The sequence below is a fragment of the Meles meles genome, chromosome 1 (genome assembly GCF_922984935.1).
Source record: "Meles meles chromosome 1, mMelMel3.1 paternal haplotype, whole genome shotgun sequence".
NCBI lineage: Eukaryota > Metazoa > Chordata > Mammalia > Carnivora > Mustelidae > Meles > Meles meles.
The window spans coordinates 109458576-109486078 of NC_060066.1; the positions used below are offsets into that span (position 1 = coordinate 109458576).

Genomic DNA, 27503 nt, shown 5'->3' on the forward strand with positions numbered 1-27503 from the left:
CAGGGGGAGTGCGAGAGGGAGAAGAAGGCTTCCTGTTGAGCAGGGAGCCTGATGCAGGCTCCATCCCAGGACCCTGGAATCATGACCTGAGCCTAAGGCAGACGCTTAATGACTGAGCCACCCAGGTGCCCCAACATATTTTTAATTTATAACACTTCTATTTTTCCCAATGATTCAAGAATCCGATATTTATTTATTTATTTATTGGCTGGGTACTGCATACTTTATTGATGGCACATGACAGGGTAGGGCTCCCCAAGTCCCTCCCCTTCTTCAGAGGTTCTGGGATGGAAATTGTGTAGAGTTCAGGAGATTCTCAGTATGTTGGGGGTTGAGTTGGGGCAGGGACTTCCCATCTGCTAAGGGCCTTTCTCTTTTGCTATCACAGGGACTGGTGGTCCAGGGGGCTCTTGCTCCTTGGAGGTCATATAGACCATAAGATCTAACACCTGGTTGCTGTAGCCAAATTCATTGTCATACCAGGAAATGAGCTTGCAAAGTGGTCACTGAGGGCAATGCCAGCCCCAACATCGAAGATGGAAGAGTGGGTGTCACTGTTAAAAGTTGCAGGAGACAACCTCGTCCTCGGTGTAGCCCCCCATGCCCTTGAGGGGGTCTTCCAATGCCTGTTTCACCACCTTCTTGATGTCATCGTATTTGGCAGCTTTCTGCAGGTGGCAGGTCATATCCATGACTGTCATGTCATGGGTGGGGACATAGAAGGCCATGCCAGTGAGCTTCTCATTCAGCTCAGAGATGCCCTTGGTCATCATGGCACAGCTTCCAGTAGGGCCTTCCACCATCTTCTGGGTGGGAACGATGGCATGAATTATGGTCACGAGTCCTTCCACAATGCCAGAGTTGTTATGGATGACCTTGGCCAGTGATGAGGCCAGGCAGTTGGTGGTGCAGGAGGCACTGCTGACAATTTTGAGAGAGTTGTCATAATTTTCATGGTTCACACCCATCACAAACATGGAGGCATTAACAGGAGGGGTAGAGATAATGACCCTCTTGGCCCCACCCTTCAAGTGAGCCCCAGCCTTCTCCAGACCCCATTGGACTCTACAGTATACTCAGTACAAACATCACCCCCATTTGATGGTGGTGGATCTCGCTCTTGGAAGATGGGAGATGGGCTTTCCATTCTCAGCCTTAACTGTGCTGTTGAATGGAGTCATAGCAGAACATGTAGACTACGTAGTTGAGGTCAATGAAAGGGTCATTAATGGCAACAATATCCACTTTGCCAGAGTTAAAAGAAGCCCTGGTGACCAGGTGCCAAATACAGTCAAATCTGTTTACTCTGACCTACACCATTGTGTTTCTGGGAGGGACGCATCTGGCACCATCCCAAAAGATGCAGCTGTCTCTCAAACAGATAGGAGATGAGAGCCCTGTTTTCATTCCTTGAAGTGTAAACTGGATAATTTTAATGTAAAGGTAATTAATTTTCTAGTCTCCTGTACTCTATTAGAGGTATTCACCTCATCTTTGGGTATTTCTTGGGGAGAAGGGTCAGTAATAAGTGAGCTATTTTTTTTTTAAAGATTTTATTTATTTACTTGAGAGAGAACATGAGGGGGGCAAGGGGCAGAGGGAGACACAGGCTCCCTGCTCAGCAGGAAGCCCAATGTGAGGCTTGATCTGGGACTCTGGGATCATGACCTGAGCCAAAGGCAGGCACTTAACCAACCGAGCCACTCAGGGGCCTCATGAGTGAGCTATTTTAACTATGGAAATAATGTGTGTTATTAAATTTCTAGCACAAAGTTAATCACCTGGGGGTAAATGAGCAGCGAATAAAACATCAGTATCATCCTAAAATTCGGAGCCCTTAGTAAGACAGTTCCTCAGAGAAACATGAAGCAGCTAATTTTGAGGGTGTGTGAGGCTAAAAGAGGGTGACTTTCAAACCTGGAGAAGGCACTAAGCTTCCTTATTCTGCTTTCATTTCCCTTTCCCGTATCATTCAGATGTTTCTTCATCTATGATCACCTGCGATAGAAGGGAGGTAACATTCTAAGATTTAGATAAGATTTAGAATCGTACCACTGCAGATTTCCTTGGTTTTTGTTTGGTTTTAATCTCTTTACAGGTCTTCCTCAACTCACAATGGGGAAACATCCGCATAAACCTATCATGAGTTGAAAATATTATAGTTGAAAATGCGTTTAAGGGGCGCCTGGGTGGCTCAGTGGGTTAAAGCCTCTGCCTTCGGCTCAGGTCATGATACCAGGGTCCTGGGATCGAGTCCCGCATCGGGCTCTCTGCTCAGGGGGAAGCCTGCTTCCCCCCTCTCTCTCTGCCTGCCTCTCTGCCTACTTGTGATCTCTGTGAAATAAATAAATAAAATCTTTTTTAAAAATGCACTTAATATGCTTAACCTACTGGACACCATAGCTTGGACTTGCCTACCTTAAACATGCTCAGGACATGCACATCAGCCTACAATAGGGTAACAACATCTAACACAAAGCCTGTTTTCTAATAAAGTGTTGGATGTCTAATGAACACTGTACTGGAAGTGAGAAACGAAATGGTTGTGTGGGTGCAAAATAGTTGTAAGTGCGTTGGTTGTTAGCCTCACGACCGTGTGGCTGACACACAGGTGCATCTCCCCGCTGCTGGCCAGCATCAACCAGGGAGTATCATACCACATATCACCAGCCTGGGAAAGGATTGAAATTCAAAATTTGAAGTAAGGTTTCTAAAGAACGCGTATCACTTCTGCAGCACCATAAAGTTGAAAATTTCTAAGTTGCAGGCCATTTGTAGTTAAATAAATTTGCAACAGCAAGGGTGCCCCATTTCAAAGGGAGCTACCATACAAAGACCAAATTTACAGTTGTAGAGTGTTGCAGGATGATTTTTAATTTTATAAAAGACATTTAGTGTACATGGGGTAGACTATGTAATAACATGTTCCCTCAATGTATTCAAATACTGTATTTTGGGGGGGATGCCCGGGTGGCTCAGTGGGTTAAGCAGCTGCCTTCAGCTCAGGTCATGATCCCAGGGTCCTGGGATTGAGTCCTGCATCGGGCTCCCTGCTCAGCGGGAAGTCTGCTTCTCCCTCTACCTGCTGCTCCCCTTGCTTGTGCTCTCTCTGACAAATAAATACAATCTTTTTCAAAATAATAAATAAATACTATATTTTTTATAAGCTTTTATATACCAGGAGAACAAAAGCAGAAGAGAAACTTGAGGCTGTTAGCCTCAGGAGAAAAAGATAAAAGAAAAGCCTTAGGAACCACTGCCAAATGAGTATGAATGAGAAATGAAGATAGAACATGTAGAAGATTGTAATTATGAAAAATAATCCAACAAATACTGATTAGTTAAGGCCTAAACATATGTTAAGCCACAGAACAGCACAAAGATGAGTAATATAGGATTCTGTGTTCTCAGTTTAGCTGGGGAAATGAAAATACCTTATGTAATAAAAGTATAGAGTAAGTTCAAACTGGGTGGTATGATTTGTGAGTGTCATGAAAGTATATGGAAAAGAAAGATGAGTGAGTTAGAGAAGGCTCCCTTGAAGGCAGCACTTGAGGTAGGTCTTGCAAGACAGAGAGGTCAAGGAATAGAGAGAGCCATTTCAGAAAGACACGAATGACCACACAATGTGGAAAGCCCAGAAGACCAGCTTGACTGCAACAGAGGATGAGAGTTAAAAATCTGTTCTAGCATCAGGCTCTCTGCTCAGCGGGGAGCCTGCTTCCCTCTCTCTCTCTGCCTGCCTCTCTGCCTACTTGTGATCTCTCTCTGTCAAATAAATAAATAAAATCTTTAAAAAAAAAATCTGTTCTAGCGGGGCACCTGGATGTCTCGGTCAATTAAGGTCTGCCTTTGGCTCAGGGCATGATCCTGGAGTCCTGGGATTGAGCCCTGCATCAAGTCGGAAAAGGACTACTTTTTAAAACTGGGTTCATTCCCAGGTCAGCCACCAGTTCTGTCCTCTTGAGAGCGGACAAGTTTTATGACCTCTCAGCACTTTAATTTCCCCTCAGTAAAACAAGGACAATAATTGTACCTAATTCATTGTATTGTGAAGATTGGATAATATTACATGAAGAGTATAGTGCATACATTGGCATATAACTGGCAACCAGCAAATGTTAGCTGGGGACTGTTATAATAATAAAGTGAGTATGAAGTGCAGAGGATGATAAACATAGATGTTCTGGAAACATGAAGAAAACCAGTTGCTTTAAGTATGAGGTTCATATGTGAGGATAGATGCCTTAGTCTGTTCAGGTTTCTGTAACAAAATACCCTAAACTAGGTGGTTTATAAGAACAGAATTTGTTTTCCACAGTTTTAGAGCCTAAAAAAAAATTTTAATGTGGGGAATTCTCCAAACATAACAAGATTGTTCAAAAGATGCTAAATGGCCATAAAAAATAAATGAGGACTATATATACTAATGTGGAGTTATTTCAGGATTTAATTGCTAAAGTATAGTTTCCAAAAATCTGAGAATATGACTTGTGCAAATATAAAATAAACATGTATCAATATTTTATTCAAGTCATCAATTGATATGGGATCAGTAAGATATTAAAACTGGTTCAAATAAGAATTGAAGTGACAGCATTCTCTATTTACATTTACATTCTCTATTCAGTAGAATCTACTAGACAAAATTCATTTGCATTGCTATGTACAGGAATTATCTACATAGTTATTCAATTTTTAAAAGATTCTATTTTTTTATTTGTCAGGGAGAAAGAGAGAGAGATAGAGACAACCAGGGGGAATGGAAGAGGGAGAAGAAGGCTCCCCACTGAGCAAGGAGCCAGATGCGGGACTCAATCCCAGGCCCCCAAGATCACAACCTGAGCCGACGGCAGTCGCCCAAACAACTGAGCTACCCAGGCGCCCAATAAATAATTTAAAAAAAGATATTTTAATTATGAATCAAGGAATAGCTGAGTAAGAATGAGACAACAGTAATCACAGAAGTTTACAGGTATTTGTAGGAAAGTCTGGAGGAAACTCAGATTTCAGGAGCTTAATCCTATTTTCTTCATAACTAAATTTTTCCATCTAAATTTTTCCATAACTAAATTTTTCCATAGTGTGGTAGGTGTTTTGAGGTAAAGTGAATTATCCAAATGATGAGGGATTAAAAGGTAAACTGGAACTGCTCCTATTTTGCTGAGTTTGTTCTACTGATTGGCTCCCCTGGGGGTGGTTTTGATGGCTTACTGTACCCACATTAACTCTAAAACTATAGGAGTGAGTGCCAGAGATAGCTGATGTGGTTAGATTTTAAATGAAACTGAAATGAAAGTTCACTTCCTCATTATGTGTACCTCATGTGACAAGCCCAGTGTCTTTTTAAAGTCAATTTAACAGAAGTCTCTTTGCTGCCTTCAAACCTTTGGAGAGGGCTCGCCTTCAGGCATGCTTACTATGGGAGCACCTGCCAGTTCTATCATGTACGTACTCTCTGGTCTTTTTCTACTCTTTGGTCTTTAAACCCTCCGTTTGTGCCTTTAGCGTGCTGTGCCTGCCAGGCTTTAAACCATTGATTCCAGGAAGTAAACGAAAATATTATGCCACTCAATTTGCCTCTTGCTTCTTTGACTAAAAAGAATCTATTTTTGAAAAGTTAATGTCTGTTTGCACATCTAAATCTGAGGCTGAAACGTAGCTTTCCTTGGAATATAATTTGAAGCTGTTTTGAATTTAAAAGAAACAGAAAAGGAAGTAGAATCCATTTTGAGGGAGGTAGTCACTGAATTACTTATGTTTATGTTTTAAACATAGAAGTGGTGTTTTCAAAAGTACATAAGTGCTTCCTTTGAAATAGGTGTTTCGATTATTGGAAAAACTAATTAAAAAAAATAAAATGACTCTAGGATTCGAAAGCAATACATGGGAGTTGTCTTTCAACTACCTCCAAATGTTGTGGATATTTAAATAGACCAGTTAAGAAAAGCCCATGTATTCAAAAATGATGAAGTTAAACTGATTTTTCAAAGGTTTGCCCTCCTCTTGAAGATGGTAGGGGGTGATGTCCCTTGGTTAGATTTGTTGGCAAATCCTGTAAAGTCCCTGCCTCCCCACCCTACCCAATCCCTCCTACCTTGGATGAAAGTTTGGTATACTAGGTATGAGGAAATTTCTGAAAATCACTTTTTAAAATGCTACTAAGTATTAGAAGTGGTATTCCTGTCATAAATCTACAGACTACCTCCCTGTGACAATAAATCCCAGGAAGTTTCCTGTTTAGTTCTGATTTGTATTGTCCTTTGGACAGACTTTACAGTGTGATTTTTTTAATGTAAAAATTTGGTCACAGTATATGCAGCTAATAACTATTCTTCTTATGTTACCTTTCCTTTAACCAAAGGAAATGGCTGGTGTGGGGACTCCTGGCGAGCTCCTACACAGTTGCCCAGATACAGAATGATCCCACTCTGGATCATCACTGGAATCTCTGGAAGAAAACCTATGGCAGACAATACCAGGAAAAGGTAGGTGGGATCATCACTTGAGCAATTTGCTTTTGCTCGAATATCCTGTACTTTCTCCCCCTCGAAATGATATTCGTACAAGCAATGATTTCAGTAAATGCTTACGCACTCATTTCTTGCCAGATTCTATTCTTGGTACCAGAGATATAGCAGGAAACAAAGCAAAGTTCCTGTTTTTGTGGAGCTCATATCATAGCAGGGGAGACAGGAATTAGTAAATAAATAAGCAGAATATAGTATGGTAGGTGGTGATTAAGTGCAGTAGAAAAAAATAAAGCAAGGTGCGGGGGAACTAGTGAGACCTAGAGCTGGAGAGCTCTGGGAGATGGCTGCGAGGGATTGGGAGTGATTTTTCTTGATATATAACAGAAAGCTCAGGGAAGTACCCTCATCGAAGGTGACATGTGAGCCGAGAATTCATAGAAGCCACGAAGCTAAGTTGTAACTAGAATGCAGGTTCCAGGTCAAGGGAGGTAGGGTACGTGTTTGAGAACAAAAAGACCTATTTCAGTCCCTAGCACATAGAAGCACTACCAGATGTTGTTTTTTGACTTTGAATTCCCATGATGTACTTTTGTTTTTATTTCAATGCATATTTATTGATTTTTTAAAAAAGATTTTGCTTATTTATTTGACACAGAGAGAGATAGTGAGAGAGAGAGAGAGAGAGCATACGCAGGGGAACAGCAGGCAGAGGAAAGGGAGAAGCAGGCTCCCCGCTGAGAAGGGAGCCTGATGTGGGCTTCCATCCCAGAACCCTGGGATCCTAACCTGAGCCAAAGGCAGACGCTTAACCAACAGCCATCCAGGCGCTCCATATACTTATTGATTTTTAAGACCTTAACCAGGGCACCTGGGTGGCCCAGTCAGTTAAGCATCTACCTTTGGCCCAGGTCATGATCCCGGGGTCCTGGAAGGGGTCCTGGGATTGAGCCCCGTGTTGGACTCCCTGCTCAGCAGGGAGTCTGCTTCTCCCTCCCCACTTACCCCTTTCCCCTGCTCATTCTCTGTCAAATAAATATCTTTTTTTTTAAATTTTTTTTTCTTTTTTACAGATTGAGAGAGAGAGAGAGAGAGAAAGAGAGATTACAAGTAGGCAGAGCAGCAGCCAGAGAGGGGAGGAAGCAGGCTCCCTGCCAAGCAGAGAGCCCGATACGGGGCTCGATCCCAGAGACCCTGAGATCATGACCTGAGCTGAAGGCAGAGGCTTAACCCACTGAGCCACCCAGGCGCCCCAATATCTTTTTTTTTTAAAGACTTTAATCCTAGGGCCTCAGATAACTAAGTCCTATATCTATATAATATTTCTGAATTCAGGTGTGCCTGGCTGGCTTAGGAGACTCTTAATCATAACTCTTAATCTCAGGGCCCTGAATTCAAGCTCCATGTTGGGCGTGGAGACTTTAAAAAAATATTTGAGGGGCAGCTGGCTGGCTCAGTCAGTGCAGCATGTAACTCTTGATCTTGGGGTTGTGGGTTGGAGTCTCACGTTGGGTATGGAAGACTACTTAAAAATAAAATCTTTAAGGGGCGCCTGGGTGGCTCAGTGGGTTAAGCCGCTGCCTTCGGCTCAGGTCATGATCTCAGGGTCCTGGGATCGAGTCCCGTATTGGGCTCTCTGCTCAGCAGGGAGCCTGCTTCTCTCTCTCTCTCTCTCTCTCTCTCTCTCTGCCTCTGCCTACTTGTGATCTCTCTCTGTCAAATAAATAAATAAAATCTTTAAAAAAAATAAAAAATAAAAAAAATAAAATCTTTAAGATATATATATATTTCTGGGGAGCTAAATAACTCAGTCCATTGGGCATCTGCCTTTGGCTCAGGTCATGATTCTGAAGTCCTAGATGGAGCCCCACATCGGTCTCCCTCTGCCCCCACCCTGCTCTTGTGCGCTCTCTCACTCTCTCTCAAATAAATAAAATCTTTTAAAAAATTCTCTAAGATATATGTGTGTGTGTGTGTGTGTGTGTGTGTGTATTTTTGACTCCTTAAGCAAGAATTATGTATTAATTTATTTGATACATTATTTTGTATAAAAATGACACTTTCAGTAGGATATGCACTGAGTTGTTTTCTTAGTAGTGATGAATTTTACCCTCATCCAAGTTCCTTGAGAAAAAAGGCTCTAATTTCAAGTTTAAACTAGAGTAAGATGTTTAGTTAGCACCACTATCTGGTTAAATGAATACTCTCTCTCTTTTTAATGATTCCAGTCCCTTGGAAGGAATGAAAATTACTTTTGATTAGTATTCTTCCTTGATAATTTATCTCAAAGTTCAAAAAAGTGTCCTTTTGCACACTTAATAAACTATAGTATAGTGTAAATGTGACTTTTATATGCATGGAGAAACCAAAAACTTCATTTGACTCACTTTACTGTGATATGTGCTTTACTACAGTGGTCTGGAACTGAACCTATAATATCTTTTTTTTTTTAATGAACCTACAATATCTTTTAAGAAATGGCTGGGATTATGTTCTTTTTCCTTACATTTTAGAACGAGGAAGTGGCACGGCGTCTTATCTGGGAAAAGAATCTAAAATCTGTGATGCTTCACAATCTGGAATACTCGATGGGAATGCATTCATATGATCTAGGCATGAACCATCTGGCAGACATGGTAAGTAAATTACAAATAATCCTACTTTCATCTCTGCGTATGTATGATTTCCATCTCTCCAAAGGCAATTTGAAGGTAAACAGCAAAGGAATATGTGTGTGTGTGTACATATGCAAAGTTAGAAAACAGTAGAATTTAAGGACATAAGAATTTGCAGATTCCTTGTTTCATCCTACTGTGACCACTTTCCTTAATAAAATTTTTAGAGGTATATTTGAAACTTATGGGCTAGTATTGCTTTTGTTTTTTTAACTAATTCTAGAAAGCACTGCCCAAAGATCACTCACAATAATTAGAGTAAGTTACCATACTTCTGTACGTCTAGACTGATAATTCAATATAGTCTACCTGCTTTCTTAATGAGGGAGTGTGGGTATTTAATATCACAAATACTCTCCCATTAGTTTTTAATTTCTTTTTCTACCTACAAAACTTTACTGTTGAGGCCAAAATTAAGAATCGTAGTACATCTTGGAAGAGAATACACTGGGTAGATTAAATTTCTACTTAAAGGCGGCATCTCCTTTGTAATTATTCCTCACAAGGAAAACCAGTCCAGTCCACTTTTTTTTTTTTTTAAGATTTTGTTTATTTGACAGACAGAGATCACAAGGAGGCAGAGGCAGGCAGAGAGAGGGGGGGAGGCAGGCTCCCTGCACGGAGAGCCTGATGCGGGGCTCAATCCCAGGACCCTGAAATCATGACCTGAGCCAAAGGCAGAGGCTTTAACCCACTGAGCCACCCAGGTGCCCCAGTTCAGTCCACTTTTTAGACAGCCCTTGAATAAAATTCTGCCTTGCTTTAAAACAAAAATCTGCCTCCCTGTGACTTTTAGTTTTTACCACTTTCTTCTTCTTCTTCCCAATGCCTAAATGGGTGCTAAGACAAAGTCTGAAAGAAACCCAGATAGTTCACCTATCCGATAGTTAGCAGTACCTATGTTGGTTACAACTACCACTGGTTTTTCTCAGTTGTTAAATACGTTCACAGTTACGGTTATTAGAATATTGAAAAGAAGGTCATAAGTGAAAGGAGTTATATGTATTTGTCTTGTAGACCAGTGAAGAAGTGTCATCTTTGATGAGTTCTCTGAGAGTTCCCAGCCAATGGCAGGCAAATGTCACTTACAAGTCAAATTCTAATCAGAAATTGCCTGATTCTGTGGACTGGAGAGAGAAGGGGTGTGTTACTGAAGTGAAATACCAGGTGAGTATTGTCATCCCAAGCTTCTGTATCCCAGGAAGAACTCTCTCCTCTGTCAATACTTAGTCTAGCTACATAATTTGGCAGTGGAATCTCCCTAATGTTATTTTTAATGATTTTTGTTATTCTCATCTTCCCAATTAAATTGTAAGCTCCTTGAGGACAACGACCACATATCATACTTTATTTGTATTCTCCAAGGTTTTAGTTCTTGTTTAGTCCTACTGTACCCACTTTCTTCAACAAATTTTTTAGAGGAACATTTGAAACTTGCAGGGTACTATTGCTTTTGGTTTTTTAAATTAATTATAGAAAGCATTGTCTAAAGATTATTCACAGTCTTTTAGAGTAAGTTAGCATACTTATGTAAATTTTTTTTTAAAGATTTTATTTATTTATTTGACAGAGAGATCACAAGTAAGCAGAGACGCAGGCAGAGGGAGAGGGGGAAGCAGGCTCCCCACCAAGCAGAGAGTCCGATGCAGGGTCTGATCCCAGGACCCTGAGACCATGACCTGAGCCGAAGGCAGAGGCCTAACCCACTGAGCCACCCAGGCGCCCATACTTACGTAAATCTTAATTGATTATTAGACTTAGAATACCAATGGTTAGAACTCCATTAAACAAAACTGTGAACTGAGCAAATATATTTCTTTAAGACAGATTTCTAGTGCTCATGCTATTGATCAACTGCACTGGATCTTCTACCAAGCCAATTGCTTAGGAAACAGTATTGTGTGTGAGAGAGAATATCGATCAGGAAATCTCTCCCTCCATTTCAGGGTTGAAGGAGAGGAAAACCTAGAGCTGAAATTGTACCAGTCTGGTTCACTCATGACTAGGCTGGCACTGTTACAGTAAGAAATACAGTATGGGTTTTTATAAATTTGTTCCTATGTATTTGTATTTCCTTTAGTTCACTTTAAGGGGTGCCTGGGTGCCTTAGTCAGTTAAACATCTGACTCTTGAACTCAACTCAGGTCTCGATCTCAGGGTCATGAGTTCAAGCCTCATGTTAGGCTCTACACTGGCCATGGAGACTACTTAAAAAAAAAAAAGCAGCAAAAATCCTAATTTAGTTAGGGATAACTAAGAGTAAAACACACATATCACCTTAGAGGTCAGGGTAAGGAAGAGGAAGCCAAGTGTTCTGAGCAGCTGCCCTAGCTGGTAACCAAAGAAGAAAGTAAACATATATTTTTAAATATTTTATTTATTTATTTGAGAGAAAAAACAAGTATGGGAGGGGCAGAGGGAGAGGGAGAAGCAGACCCCCCACTGAGCAGGGTGCCTGACGCAGGGCTCGATCCCAGGACCCAGGGATCATGACCTGAGCTGAAGGCAGACACTTGACAGACTGAGCCACCCAGGCACCTCAAAAGTAAAAATTAAGAAGTAAATGGTACGGCTAATATCTTATTCTTTTCTTCCTAGATATTTTTCTTGTAATTGGTTTTAGGTTTCTTACTAGAGCTTGTCTAAAATACAAGTTGGAGGCTTCTGGCTGGATCAGTCAGTAGAGCATAGGACACTCAATCTCAGGGTCATGAGTTAAAGCCCCATGTTGGGCACAGAGGCTACTTAAAAAAATAAAGAAATTAAATAAAATTTGGGATGATCCAATAAAGTACATGTTTAGGTGTTAACTATAAATAATCCAATGAGCTCCTTTCCCTGGATGGTTGCATTTTAATGGGTGATTTTGCTTTAACCCAAAGCAAATTCAGTTTGCTTCCTTTGGGTAGAGAGCAAGGTAGAATGAAGGAAGAAGTGAGAGAGAACAATTATGATAGGGCTCTGGACTTTTTTTTAACTAAAGCAGCTTTGTGTTTTCTGTTTGTTTATGCTTCCTTGTAAACTATCTTTGATCAAAAAATTATGAAGCTAAAAATTTTTGAAAAAATTTAACCTTATGTTTTCAGGCTTTATTTGATAGGAGAAAGGGTATTTTAGGTCAAGAGAATCATCCCTAGCTCCTCTCAAAATCACGATACTGTAGATGACTATCTACCTTACTTAAGGGTGAAGATAGCTGGGATCTAGTGCAGGCTCAGGGGGTACCGTTTCTTAATATATTTGACTATGGCAATTATGCTCTGAGCTCAGCCATTTGCAAATCTCTATTAATATTGGACCTTCCTCAGAGAACAATCAAGTATATATAGTCTTCATGTCCATGTCTAAGAAATGAAGAAATTGCAGTGGGGGGAGCTGTTCCTGTAACAACTGACAGAACTGACACATTGGGAGGTACCCAGTTGGTGGGATGGAAGTCCTCTTCCCAACTTTCTATGATTACCTTTGTGCCCTTGTCTCTGTTTTAGGGTGCTTGTGGTGCTTGTTGGGCATTCAGTGCTGTGGGGGCCCTGGAAGCACAGCTGAAGCTGAAAACAGGAAATCTGGTGTCTCTGAGTGCACAGAACCTGGTAGATTGCTCAACTGAAAGATATGGAAATAAAGGCTGCAATGGTGGCTTCATGACAAGGGCTTTCCAGTATATCATTGATAACAATGGCATCGATTCGGAAGTTTCCTATCCCTACAAAGCCATGGTATGTCACAAGCAAACTTTTTGTGCTGCCCTGGAACCTTATGCTATCCCTTGACTAACTGAACTAAACCCACAATACACTACTTGAGAAGCAGTGTATGAAAATCCTGGTCAGGAATTCTTAAATTTTTAAGAGTTCACTTTCTTTTTCAGTAGTCTTCTTAATTCATCAGTGGCACACGGGTTTTAAGCAAGTAGAATTCACAAAAAATGGATTTTCAGTAAGCCTTAGAATTCTTTCTGTCCATCTGCCTGGTATTTCAACTTGTTTTTCCTACAGCCTCCCATGCTCAAAATTATTCTCAGATCATCAGTCACACCATTCTCCTACCTACTAAAAAGCTAAATAATGCTCTCTTCTTCCTCCTCACAAGTTCATTGCATGTTTTGTTAGATGAATTAACATATCTGTATTACAGGGGCGCCTGGGTGGCTCAGTGGATTGGGCCGCTGCCTTCGGCTCAGGTCATGATCTCGGGGTCCTGGGATCGAGCCCCGCATTGGGCTCTCTGCTCTGCAGGGAGCCTGCTTCCTCCTCTCTCTCTGCCTGCCTCTCTGCCTACTTGTGATCTCTCTCTCTGTCAAATAAATAAATAAAATCTTTAAAAAATATATATATATATATCTGTATTACAGAAAACTTAGAAAAGATAAAGAAAATACCACTCCAGGGGAGCCTGGGTGGCTCAGTGGTTTAAGCCGCTGCCTTCAGCTCAGGTCATGATCTCGGGGTCCTGGGATCGAGTCCCGCATCAGGCTCTCTGCTTGGCAGGGAGCCTGCTTCCTCCTCTCTCTCTCTCTCTGCCTGCCTCTCTCCCTACTTGTGATCTCTATCTGTCAAATAAATAAATAAAATCTTTAAAAAAAAAAAAAGAAAATACCACTCCAAAACCTCCTACCTTAACCACCATTAATTTGGTTTATTTCTTTCAAGTTCTTTGTCCTATTAAGCATTTAAAAAACCATATGTATATGCACAACAAAAGTGAATTTGTAACCTCTCTTTTCCTACTAAAATATACACTCTAGGTGTTTTTCAGATTATATGGTCTTTGTAAACCATCATTTAAACTACAGATCACCTTGTAGGCATTATATCATCAAAAAGATTTTAAAGTTCTAGTATAGAGTTTATGATCTTTACACAGTATACCCAATCCACCTGAGAATCTGAGGGACATTATCCAGCAACTTCTGCATGCATAAAGATGTTCACAATTTATTTATTATTTATTTATTTATTTATTTATTTATTTATTTGACAGAGATCACAAGTAGGTAGAGAGGCAGGCAGAGAGAGAGGAGGAAGCAGGCTCTCCGCCGAGCAGAGAGCCCGATGCGGGGCTCTATCCCAGGACCCTGGGATCATGACCTGAGCCAAAGGCAGAGGCTTTAACCCACTGAACCGCCCAGGCGCCCCAAGATGTTCACAATTTAAAACAATATAATAGTTATGTATTTCCTCTGTTACTGGTGAAACACGGAAGGGTTAAGGTTTTGGGAGATGTGCTTTTTCTTCTTATAAATGAAGAAGGAAACTTAGACATTTGAAAGACTAAATGAGGAAAGAAAACATTTGAAATCCAGACTTAGGATGTTGGTGATATAAAAGAAGCTGAAGGATACTTCTTTATTTGATTTATAACCTTTTTTGCAGGATGGAAACTGCAGGTATGACTCAAAACATCGAGCTGCTACATGTTCAAAGTATACTGAACTTCCCTTTGGCAGTGAAGATGCCTTGAAAGAAGCTGTGGCCAATAAAGGACCTGTGTCTGTTGCTATTGATGCGAAACACTCTTCTTTCTTCCTGTATAAAAGTGGTAAAAACTCAGTTATGCTATCTTCTTGTTATATGCTGCCCCTGCACCATAGGAAAGAATATTATCCTTCCCCATCACCCCACCTCCGAGTGTTCAGGTTAAACATAATCCTCCATTTCATATATACATATATATATATTTTAAAGATTTTATTTATTTATTTGACACAGAGATAGAGATCACAAGTAGGCAGAGAGGCAGGTAGAGAGAAGGGGAAGCAGGCTCCCCGCTTCCCTGCTCTGCTCTCCATGCAGAGAACCTGATGCGGGGCTCGATCCCAGGACCCCGAGACCATGACATGAGCTGAAGGCAGAGGCTTAACCCACTGAGCCACCCAGGTGCCCCTTTTTCATATATATTTTTTATATCCAGTTCTAATTAGTTAAGTAATACTCATCAAAATTTACAATACTTCATGCTGAGTACTATGATAAATTCTTTCCATGAATTATCTTATTTAATCCTCACAATAGCCCTATTTCACAGATGAACAAGTCACATGTTAATTGGCATAAAGTCATACAGTCTGGAAGTGGTCAGCAAGGATTAGAAACCATGCTACTTTGACTCTAGAGCCTGGGCTCCTAACCCCTGGAGCCACTGTGCACTCTAGGTGCAGTACTGCGGGATACAAGGAGAGCACCCGCCAATGTTAGAGCATTGTGTTAAACCAAATGACTCTACTGTTTTATTTAAAACAAACAAGCAAACAAACTCACCCAAAGATCATTTCATATCGTAAAGGATAAAAATATATGGAATAAACAATTTAGGAATATTTAAAAAGAAATACAGTAACTGATGCCATATAAGTAAAAATCTTTAGAAAAAGGGGCACCTGGGTGGCTCAGTTGGTTAAGTATTCAGCTCTTGATTTCAACTCAGGTCATGATCTCAGGGTTGTGGGATCGAGACCCATGTCAGGTTTTACACTCAGTGCAGAGTCTGCATGGGATTTTCTCTCTCTCTCTCTCTCTGCCCTCCCCCTTCACATACTCACTTGTGGTCTCTCTCTCTCTCAAATAAATAACTAAAATCTTTTTTAAAAATAATTAGGAAAAGGTAGCTGTTTATCAAAGATTTCCAAGGGAACTGTGATTGGATTGATGCCAAACTTGGCAAGAAAACTGACAAATACAGCATTGATGGCACAGAATTATTAACTCTAATTAGTTTGATGAGAGTATATGTTCCTAAAATTATAATTCAACTTGCTTCCTATGTATATAAAACAGTCTACTAAAAGCAATAGCATTTTCAAATGTCCTTCATTGCCACATGTGGTTCACTCTTTTTCTCCACCCACATTTTATTCTCAGGTGTCTACTATGACCCATCCTGTACTCAGGATGTGAATCATGGTGTATTAGTGGTTGGCTATGGTAACCTTAATGGAAGAGACTACTGGCTTGTGAAAAACAGGTAATATATTTGCACTTAAGTGTATATTTAATTAAAATAAGGAATTTGATGGAACTTCAACCAATGCTTTCCCGTGATTATGATGATGATGATAATAACAACAATGATAAACATTTATAGCTTCTTATAAAGTGACATTGAAAATTAATTACTCAGTGCCCCCATTTCTTCACTTCCTGTTCTGGCTTCAGCAGTTTTCATGATTTATCTTCTACAATACTTCTCTGATCATTCCTTCTCAGTCTCCTTTATAAATATCTATTCCTCTGCTTAGCCCCCAAATGTTGGTCTTTCCTCCAGGGCTCTATCCTTTGCTCATTACTCCTCTTAGCCTACCATTTTTCTTATGATTTTAGCTATAACCTATATGCTGATAGTTTCCAAAGCTCAAGCCCTAGCTCTATCCTCTGCCCTGAAATACGGACTTATTTATCTGGACATACCCACTTCCATGTATCTTAGTTTCTCCAAACTCAATATGTCCAAGGAATTCAGTACCCTCTCTACAATATTGTCCTCCCCAGAACTTCCTAACTCACTAAATGGCAACCACACACAGCACAGTCACCCAACAAGATACTGTGGATTTATTGTAGGCTTCTCAAGATCTAATCAAGCAGCAAGTCAATCTAATTTCCCACATATTTGTCCTTGCCTCTGTCCCCTCTCCATTTCTTCCATTATTGCTTTGGTTCAGATATCTTTTGCCTGAACTATTTCTGTAGCCTTCAAAGTGGTCTCCTTTACTCTCAAATCCATCTTTTGTGCTACGTTCAGGCTGGTGTGTTTCAAATATGACAAACTGGGGTTATAACTATTCTACAGAGTACCCTTTGGTATAAATGTTCCCCAGTGGGGGCACCTGGGTGGCTCAGTTGATTAAGCCGCTGCCTTCAGCTCTGGTCATGATCCCAGGATCGTGGGATCGAGCCCCACATCCAGCTCCCTGTTCACCGAGTGGCCTGCTTCTCCCTTTTCCTCTGCCTGCCGCTCTGCCTACTTGTGCTCTCTCTCTCTCTCTCTCTCTGTCAAATGAATAAATAAAATCTTTAAAAAAAAATGTTGCCCAGTGGGGAAGACAAGTCATCTATGGTTGTGGTCTCTGCCTGTCTGGCCAGGCTCAATTGCTGGCACTTGTCTCCCACTTTTTATTCCAGTTACTTTTAACTATGCACAGAGTTCCCATACATACCATTTCATCTATAATATCTTCATACCTTGGTTATGCTGTTCCCTCTGCCAGGAACATTCTTTCTCCTCATTTGGTTTGTTTCTCCTTTTCCTTCAAAACCAGCTAAGGCATCCTCTATAACAGAAATTTCCCTCTAAATCCTTGAGCTGGGTTAAATGTCTTTTTTCTATGCTCCAAAAATGTCTTATACATACTGGAGTACTTTATGTATTATATTTAAATTGTATTTGGGATGCACCTTTGGGGTAAAGATTTGTATTGTCCTTGTATCCCTAATACAATCATGGCACACATAGAAGATGGTAGTATTTGTATGGCTTATTGGGAAGTAGTTGGGGGAAACACCATCTTGGTTCATTTGTAACCTATTCACAGCACTGATCAGCTTGGGCCTGGACCAGGGATATGAAGCAATATTTTCACTTATATCTTTTTTCTTGCTGACTTCCTACAACGTGTATTCTAACTTCTCTTCTCTATTTTTTTTTTAACTTCCCTTCTCTATTGAAACTACTCTTCTGGAAGACCATTTATATCTTTTAGTATTTAAATCCAAAACCCCTTCTTAACACTTACTCATTCAATGAACATTTACTAGGGATCTACAATGCGATGGGTATTATCTAGACCCTAGAAATACAAAAATAAACGAGAAATCATCCTGTCCCAAAAGAGCTCATGTAACAGCCCAGAGGGGAATTAGATATATTTTTAAAACAATAAAATACAAAACATCATGGTATAATGATATATGTCTCAATGGCTATGGGCCATAGATGTGGAGATGCCTAAGTGCCTAAAAGTTTCACAGAGAAGGCACTACTTCCTTGTATCAAGTTTTCAGACGAGTGGAATTGCTCATGTGCTAGAGGAGGAAAATAAATGGCCCAGTCACCTATAAAGGATATGTAATGGCACAGAAATGTGAACAATTTCTCTGCTTTATAAACTCTCTACTGCATTTATTTCTTTGGCATCTACGACGTAACACTATCCTGACTCATTTTGCGATATCAGCTTTAGCCTCATTTCTTATTTTCTTCCACCTGGCCTCATGCTGTAGCTCTAGCTATATTAAAGCAAACTCATCTGCAACTTGAGTTTCAACTGTGCCATTATGTGGATGATACCCAATTCATAGTCTCTAAAAACAGTCTCTCTACTAAGCAACAGACTTCCATGTCCAACTTCCAACTTGACAGCTTTGCTAACAAATTCAAATTTCTGGGGAGCCTGGGTGGCTCTGTTGATTAAACAACTGACTCTTGGTTTCAGCTCAGGTTGTGGTCTCATGGGTTATGAGATCGGAGCCTCGGGCCCCCAACTGCCCTCACTGCCCCCACGCTCAGCAGGGAGTCTGCTTGAAGATTCTCTCCCTCTGTCCCTCCTGCCATGTACGTGTGCTCTCTCTCTAATAAATAAATAAATCTTTTTTTTTAATCCAAATTTCTGGACACCCGGGTGGCTCAGTCAGTTAATTTTCTGCCACCAGCTTGGGTCATAATCCCAGGGTCCTGGGATGGAGCCCTGCATTGGGCTCCCTGCTCAGCAGGGAATCTGTTCCTCCCTCTCCCTCTGTTCTTCCCCAGTTGTGTTCTGTCTTTCTCACTCTCTCTATCAAATAAATAAATAAAATTCTTTTTAAAAATTCCCCTTTTCCACCTGCCTACCCTACTGCTACTCACAACACACACATTGTCTCTCTCAAAAAGTCTAAGTTCAAATTCTCTCTCTCCTTCCATCTAAACTCCCCTTTCACTGTCTGCCCCTGAAAAGTATTTTAGAATAAGCCCAAGGGAGAACAATTCTGTATTTTGAGTAATGCATCACCATCTTCAGGTTATCAAAGCCTTGGTATCATCTTGGACTCTCCTTTCTCTCCTTCAATCCACATAGCCCTGTCCATTCGGCTTCTGAATTGGATTTTATATTTCTTTCTATTCCTGCTCTAATTCAGATCCTATTCTCACCTAGCTATGGAAGTATCTTCTTAAAATGTAGATTATGTAAACTCATAGTCAAAACCTCTAAATAGTTTACCATTGTCATCATAATGAAGTCCAGATTCCTAGCCAGGCACTCAAGATTTTCCATTATCCAGTTTCCAACATAGCTTCCCAGACTTTTCTTTCCCTAGGTTCTCATGCACCCATATTTACACTCTAGCCACAGTGAACTACTTACTCATCGTTCCCTGAGTTTATAGGCTCTTAGCTATTTCTATTTCTTTACTTGTGCTGTTTCATCTTTCTGAAATGCCCTTAAAGTCCATTGCTGCCTACAGAAATCCCACCTGTCTGTGGTGAAATGGGCACTCTCATACGTTCCAGTGGAAGAATAAATTGTTAAAATCCTTGAAAGCAATTCGATAATATGAATCAAAACCTATTTAAATGTTCACATTCTCTGTCCAGTTTTTTCTCACTTCTTGCAATCTATATGAAGAAAATAATCTTAAATATGAGGAAAGCTTCATATCCAATTTATGTAAATTATAGCACTCATTCTTCTTCTTTAATAGTGAAAACCAGTAAACCCAAAATGCCTAACAATAGGGACAATATTAAACAAAGCACATGTATTAGAAACTATATTTACTCAGACTATTATTAATAACCTAATAAAATACTTGAATATATGTTTAAATGGAGAATATATATAAACATAAAATAAATATTAAGTTTAAGATAGTATGCCCAATTTCTCTGATTTATGTTATACTAAAAGACCAGAAGGAATTATACCAAATGTTAATAATGGTTATCTTTGTCTACCTTTAAGTATTTTCAAAAGTCTTTAACAAGTACCTTATTACTTTTGGAGCACTTGGGTGTCTCTCTCGTTAGGCATCTGCCTTTGGCTCATGTCATGATCCCAGGGCTGGGATCGAGCCCCACATCATCCCCTATATTGAGCCCCACATCAGGCTCCCTGCTCAGGGGGAAGCCTGCTTTTCCCTCTCCCACTCCCCCTGCTTGTATTCCCTCTCCTGCTGTCTCTTTCTCTATCAAATAAATAAATAAATAATCTTAAAAAAAGAAAAAGAAATACCAAGTTTAAAAAGAATTACCTTATTACTTTCAAAATGAAAAAAAAAAAAACACCTCACTAAAAATCCTACTCATTCTGTGCCTCTGTCAAATAAATAAATAAAATCATTAAATGTTCATCTATAGATAAATGGATAAGGAAGATGGGATATATAACAGAATATTACTCAGTCATAGAAAAACAGTGAAATCTTGCTGTTTGTGACATGTATGAACCTAGCATAATGCTAAGCGAAATAAGTTAGATAAACAAATACCATATGATTTCACTTATATGTAGAATCTAAAAAATAAGTAAAACAGAAACAGACTCCTAGATACAGGAAACAAACTATTGGTTACCAGAAGAGGAAGGGTTTGAGTGGATGGGAAAAATAGGTAAAGGGCATTAAGAGGTATAAACTTCCAGTTATAAAATAAATAGGTCATGGGGATATAATGTACAGTATAGAGAATATAGTCAATGATACTGTAATAACTTTGTGTGGTAACAGGTGGTAACTAGACTTAGGAGGATCATTTATAATGTATAAAAATATCAAATCACTGTGAAATCACACTTGAAACTAATAGGATATTGTATGCCAATTGTGCTTTTTATTTTTTTAAAGGTGGGGGAAGAGTTTAATCTACAGATCAATGAGTAATGGAGACCCAAAGTTATTGGGCTTGGAATAATTTTAGCCTGGGGAAAAAAATTAAAGGCATTAGCCATTAGATCACAAGAACCTTAAATACACACACACACACACACACACACACACACACACACACACTCCCCGAAAAGTAGGAAAGTACCCAGAACACCTTTAAGCGATATCTGGTAAACTCTCTAAGATAAGTAGTTGCAAAATAGATGGGCCTCTAAATAGTGAAGTAAGTCAATGGAGTTGATGAATGGGAGACTGAAATGCCTCCTTTTCATTCATAAATGGGATTAAGTTAGAAAAATACAAGTTGGAAAAAAGAACATATTCTATTTTCCTTCAGTGAAAGCTACTGTCTGATCTTTCAAGAGATCCTGACTCTTACAGTTACTGTTCTACATTAAACATGATAGGGGTCTACATTAAACTCATATGTACCGCCTCCTCTCCATGGAATCAAAGGCTGGAAAGGAAAAAGGAAAGTTACAATCTAATGATTTCTCTACAGAGAGATTAAGAATGTGCATTTGGTTTATAACTCAATTTATAACTTATTCCCACTACTCCACTGAATCGATCTTTTCAAGATCAGCAATCACCTGCATCTTGCCTCATTAAATAGTTTTCAGGTCTCATCTTCCTGCATTCTTAACATTTGATGTATGGTTATTCTCTGCTTTCCGAAACACTTTATTTGACTTTCAGGGGATCATACCCCACCCTGGTTTTCTTCCTACTTTACCTTTCAGTCTCCTGAGTTCTGTAGTTCCTCTTATTCTTCCTTCTTTTTAAATATTATAATCCCCAGGGGCACCTGGGTGGCTCAGTGGGTTAAGTCGCTGCCTTCGGCTCAGGTGATGATCTCAGGGTTCTGGGATCGAGTCCCGCATCAGGCTCTCTGCTCAGCAGGGAGCCTGCTTCCCTCTCTCTCTCTCTCTGCCTGCCTCTCTGTCTACTTGTGATCTCTCTCTGTCAAATAAATAAATAAAATCTTTAAAAAAATATTATAATCCCCAGGCCTCAATTTCTCTCTATATACTCTTTTGATGATATCGTTTAGTGTCAGTTTTAAACAACAAACAGCTGGTGACTCTCAGCTTTGTACCTTCAACTCTAACCTCCTTTCTGAGCTCCAGACTCTGTGATCAAAAGCCCACTATTTGACCTCTCCACTGGAGTATTCATAGGCCCCTTTAACTTAACACATCCAAAACAGAACTTTCGATTTCCTGCCACTGCTCCAATTTTTCCCATCTCAGTATATGCCAATAGCATTTATCCCAGCTCAAAATACTGGAACCATCCTTTCTTCATTTGATATCTCACACCTAAACCATCAGCAAATTCTGTCATTTCTATCATCATTAAATTTTCCCAAATCTTATCACTTCTCAATATCTCTGCTGTTATTGCTCTAGTTCAAGTCACCATCCATCTCTGGGTCTACAGTAATAATCTCCTAACTGGTAGTCACTTCCCTTCTTTTTTGCTTACAGTCAGTCCTCTACACAGTAGCCAGGATGATCTTTCTTTTTATTTTTCTTTTTTTTTCAAGATTTTATTTATTTATTTGATACAGAGAGATCACAAGTAGGCAGAGAAGCAGGCAGAGAGAAAAGGGGAAGCAGGGTCCCTGCTGAGCAGATGGCCCAATGCGGGGATCGATCCCAGGACCCTGAGCCAAAGGCAGAGGCTTAACCCACTGAGCCACCCAGGCACCCCTAGGATGATCTTTCTAAAGCATAAAGGAAGTTATGTTACTCTCCTGCCCGAAATGCCCTAATGGCTTTCTTTCACACTCTGAATAAAATCAGTGACCTATAAAACCATGACAATTTCTGGCCTCAGCCTGTCTCTCCAACGACATTTCCCACTACAAGAAAACTAGCTTTTTTTCAGTACCTTTTCTCAAGAGACACTTGCAATTTCTCACATCTCAAGTTTATTCCAGCTCTTTTTCCAGATCTTTGCATCATTTTCACCTTCACTTACTGTCTTTGCTCAAATGTTTCCTCAGAGAAGAATTCCCTGACTACTCCTAAAATGTAGCCCTGATTCCCAACCTTCCATATCCTCTTATTCTGCTTTATTTTTCTTCATAGTACTTATATTTTATCATATTATTTACTTGTTTACTGTATGTTTCTTATGTAGGCTTTGAAAAGACTTTGTCTATCTCGTTTACCTCCATAATCCTAATGCATACAATAGTATCTGGCATAGCCTAGGAAGCTCAGAACTGCGGTTTATCACAATGGAAACTGGCATACATTCTAGAAGGAATGTCTTACAAGTTAGTAGTCTACAATATGCAGGGAGAAGGTAGCATGGCCAACCATCTCACCATGTCAAAGACTAATAGGTTTCCTAGGCCACAAGACTTTTTTTTGAAACCAGAATAGTCCCAGGCAAGCTGGACTGTTGGTTACTCTAGAAAAAGTCTGTATTTTTTTTTAAAGGGGATGAACTCTACTTGAGTCCAATCAAGTGGACTCATTCTTGGATAATAACAAACATAGCCACCTCTACTTACTATTTACTACATACAGACGCTGTGCAAGTACTTCTGGTAAGAAAATTCTAGCTTCACCAGAATTTTTAAGGGATGTGCATTTTATCTCCATAATACAGAATAGGAAACTCCTGATATTGACAGAGTTGAGAAACTTGCCTGCAGGTAAACAGTTTGAATGAAAGGGCTATAGAGCCAATAAAAATAAACAACTTGGTAAGGACCGGAATCAACATTTGGAGATGACTTTGCACAGTTCCGAAGGAAAGAATTCGTCCTCGTATTTATTTAGCTTGAGATTTTTTAATCAGTGTTATTCTTTAAGGGAAGGTTAGCAGGACTCAGTCAAAAGAGGTCTGGGATTTCTACAAAGTTTGGGATAGTTGATCTTGTTCTGCGAAGCTGGGGAAAGTAAGCTATCCAGATTCTGAATAGGACCTCACTGACTGAGTTCATACTGCTAGTAATTACAACTCAGTTCAAATTTCATTACCAGAACTTAAGTCCAAACTCAGTTTTTCTTTAATTTTTTACCTACTTTTTTAAGGCAGTGAAATAATTACAAAACAAAATATAGGAAGATATCAATTATATAAAGTCCTGGATGTTCTGGTCTGAGTTTCATCCCTCATGCTACCTCACTCACGGGAATAATGTAGGGTTAGGGCTAGTATAAATGTTAGAGTAGGCTTTGAAGTAAAACTACCCTAGATTTGTGCCCTGGCTTCATAATTAACCATCTTAGGAAGTCACTTTACCACTTTGACCATTTTCCTCCTCACAGGGTGATAATTAAGTGAGGTAGTATAGGTTAGGGTGCTTAGCACAGAGCTAGGTGCTCAATGAATGGTGGCTATTAACATTAATAGTAGCTTCACCTGAATTTATCATAATTGTTTTGGGATACTAAAAGAACACTCCATCTATCGATAAGAGGTGACAGTGGAGTTTGGATTTTATCATTAATGTATTTTAATCAGCAAAGTGGTAATAAATGAAAGGAAACAATAAAGAAGCCCACGAAAGATTTTAAGGAGTGAGCAGAGAGAGAAGGGAAACGTCAGGGCATGTATTATCTTAAGGCCAGGAGAGAAGTGGGGACAACTTCATTAAATGATACAAGAGGGAAAAATAAGACCTGCAAAGTGTCCACTGAATGGCTGATACAGAGAACAGTTAAGGCCTATTAGAGCACAGCCATTTTAAATGATGCCATCTGTCTGCTTGCAATAAAGCCACATTTCTTAGTTTTTCCACTGTATGCAAAGACACAATCCACCTCTCCTTTGAGTCCTGAGCAAAAATTTTCAACAGTTTCCCTTTGCCTATGGAATTAAATTACAGGTTCCATAGCCTATTGTTCTAAGCTCTTCACAACATAGCCCCAACCCAACTTTCTATCCTCTTTGTCCCCTTCTACCCTAAAGACATGCAGTTTTCCTTTCAACTAAATGTCTTGCTGCTCTCCAAATACAAACACAGTAGGCACTTTCTCAAATTCATGCTTTTATTTGTATCCTAGTTATAAAACTTAATGAATTTGCCTCAGAGTATAATTATTTGTATATCTACAATTACAAAAATCTCAGAATCATAAAAAAACTTAAGGAAATATTTATCTTACAAAAATCTTGTCAGTTTTTTCACTAGTCTGTGACAAAATGAGAAAATATGAATATTTTGATGTATCCTTCATAAATATACAAATTTATTTGGTTCAAAGGACTATCCTTAAAGTAGAGACTATGTCCTCTCTTAAGTTTTGTTTTGGTGATGAAACATCCTTTCTGGGGTGTCTGGGTGGCTCAGTCGTTAAGCATTTGCCTTTGGCTCAGGTCGTGATCCTAGGACCCTGGGATCAAGACCACATTGGGCTCTGCTCTCAGTAGGAAGCCTGCTTTTCCCTCTCCCATTCCCCCTGCTTGTATTCCCTCTCTCATTGTTATTTCTCTCTGTCAAATAAATAAATAAAATCTTTTAAAAAAAAAGAAATGTCCTTTCTTTTACAATACGATGGTGATATAAAGAGCATTTTTTTAATGTCCATACTTGCTAATTTAAAAATTGGTAACTTTGGAGCACCTGGGTGGCTTAGTCAGTTAAGCTTCTGACTCTTGATTTTGGCTCAGGTCATGATATCAGGGTATGGGATCAAATCCCACATTGGGCTCTGTGTTCTTTGTGAGATTTTCTCTTCCTCTCCCTTTCTCCCTGCTCCTTGCTCTCTCTCTCTTTCTCTAAATCAATCAATAAATGAAATCTTTAAAATAACTATAAAATAGGGCACCTGGGTGGCTCAGTCAGTTGAGCGTTTGTCTTCGGCTCAAGTCATGATCTTAGGGTCCTGGACTCCAGGCCCACGTTGGGCTCCCTGCTCAGTGAGGAGCCTGCTTCTCCCTCTCCCTCTGCTACTCTCTGTTTCTCTCTCTCTCTCTCTCTCTCTGTGTCAAATAAAGAAATAAACCTTTAAAAAAATAAAATACCTATAAAATATTGGTAACTTTATGTAAATTTGCAAATTTTTTAAAATTCTCTCGTGAAATCAAAAAGCAAGAGACCACTGATCTCTTCTAACACTTACCTGACCTACAAATTCCCTCTGCAACATCTCTAACAAGTTATGCAAACCTCTGATTGAACACTTCCAGAGCCAGTGAGCTCACCTTCTCCTAAGATAGCATATTCAATTTTTTCACAGTTTTACCTATGGGAAAGTCTTACCTCAGCTCCACTTCTCAGTCAAAAAGCTGTTTGAGGGGGGCCCTTTTTATTTCTTTCTTTGGAATTTCCTACCTTATGCCTTTTCCATAGTAGTCATTCAAAAATACTTCTTAGCTGACATTCTCTAAAGAATCTAAGTTTGATAGAAAATAATAATTTGTGATCCTGTTATGCAAAAACATTTAACAATGAGGCCTTGGAAAGGACCATAATACCCTTTCCCTGCAGGAGGTGTATTTACAAAGTAGGAGGATTAAAGCTTTGGGGTGGAGTTTATATTGTTTTCCTTAGGTATTAAGTCTATTCATCAATATAGCACTAAAGCCTTCCAAACTATCCTTTGAAAATTGCCTGAACCCCCTGGGGAAATTATTATATTATTTTGCTCTAATTTTGTTTTATAGCTTTTCATATATAATCACTTTAGAAAAAAACAATCTAGGAGATAAAAAGTTGATATTGTGATTTGATTATATTCATTTGTAATTTTGTGTTATTTCTTTTTCTAAAGCTGGGGCCTCAACTTTGGTGAGCAAGGATATATTCGGATGGCAAGAAACAGTGGAAATCACTGTGGGATTGCTAGTTATCCCTCTTACCCAGAAATCTAGAGGATCTCTTCATTTTATAACAAATCCGTAAAATAAAACACTTTCTTTTAACTTAATTTTACCTGCTATAACCTGTAGTAATAAGTGTGTCATGACCAACATACTGTACGAATAGAATACGTAGTTTGACTCTTTTATTTTTTTAGCTTTGCAGATATTGGAAAAATTTTGCTACACAAATTAATAATGTACTATCTGGGGGCGCCTGGGTGGCTCCGTGGGTTAAAGGCTCTGCCTTCAGCTCAGGTCATGATCCTAGCCAGGGTCCTTGGATCAAGCCCTGCATTGATTTGGGCTCCCCGCTCATTCCCCTCCTCTCTCTGCCTGCCTCTGCCTACTTGTGATCTCTGTCAAATAAATAAATAAAATCTTAAAAAAAAAATAATGTACTATCTGTACGAGAATAGGTCAACCTAAGAAATCTGTCATGTTTGTTTTGCCACTGTCTTATTTTACATGATCTGTCTTTTTAGTTCCCTGGTATCTTTTTGTAATATGATGACATATAAATGCTTAATAAATATCTCTTTTCAACTTTGTCTTCTTACCACATATCATTCCTTTCTTATCCTTAGGTAACTATTATAATCTATCATGAAGATGTAAATTGTAGTATGCTGGTGAAGGGCTTTGGCAAATAAAATGGAGGAAACTACTAGGTTACT

General features: G+C 39.5%; 1 protein-coding gene and 1 pseudogene across 1 annotated transcript; one reads left to right on the top strand and one right to left on the bottom strand.

Annotated features, from left to right (window-relative positions):
• Positions 1–359: 359 nt before the first annotated feature.
• Positions 360–5414, bottom strand: LOC123949911 (annotated as a pseudogene).
• On the top strand, positions 5296–26894 carry CTSS (cathepsin S). The gene is made up of 8 exons (XM_046022047.1): positions 5296–5447; positions 6365–6488; positions 8984–9106; positions 10163–10312; positions 12634–12861; positions 14518–14683; positions 16003–16105; positions 26739–26894. The coding sequence occupies exons 1-8, from the start codon at positions 5413–5415 to the stop codon at positions 26836–26838; spliced, it is 1029 nt and encodes a 342-aa protein (XP_045878003.1). The 5' UTR covers positions 5296–5412; the 3' UTR covers positions 26839–26894.
• Positions 26895–27503: the final 609 nt, after the last annotated feature.

What these genes read in the sequence shown, in the direction of transcription:
- CTSS (XM_046022047.1), top strand. Translation starts at nt 5,413, where the DNA reads ATGCTTACTATGGGAGCACCTGCCAGTTCTATCAT. An exon ending in CCTATCCCTACAAAGCCATG is followed by an intron (nt 12,862 to 14,517) that starts GTATGTCACAAG and finishes CCTTTTTTGCAG; the next exon opens with GATGGAAACTGCAGGTATGA. An exon ending in TTTCTTCCTGTATAAAAGTG is followed by an intron (nt 14,684 to 16,002) that starts GTAAAAACTCAG and finishes TTTTATTCTCAG; the next exon opens with GTGTCTACTATGACCCATCC.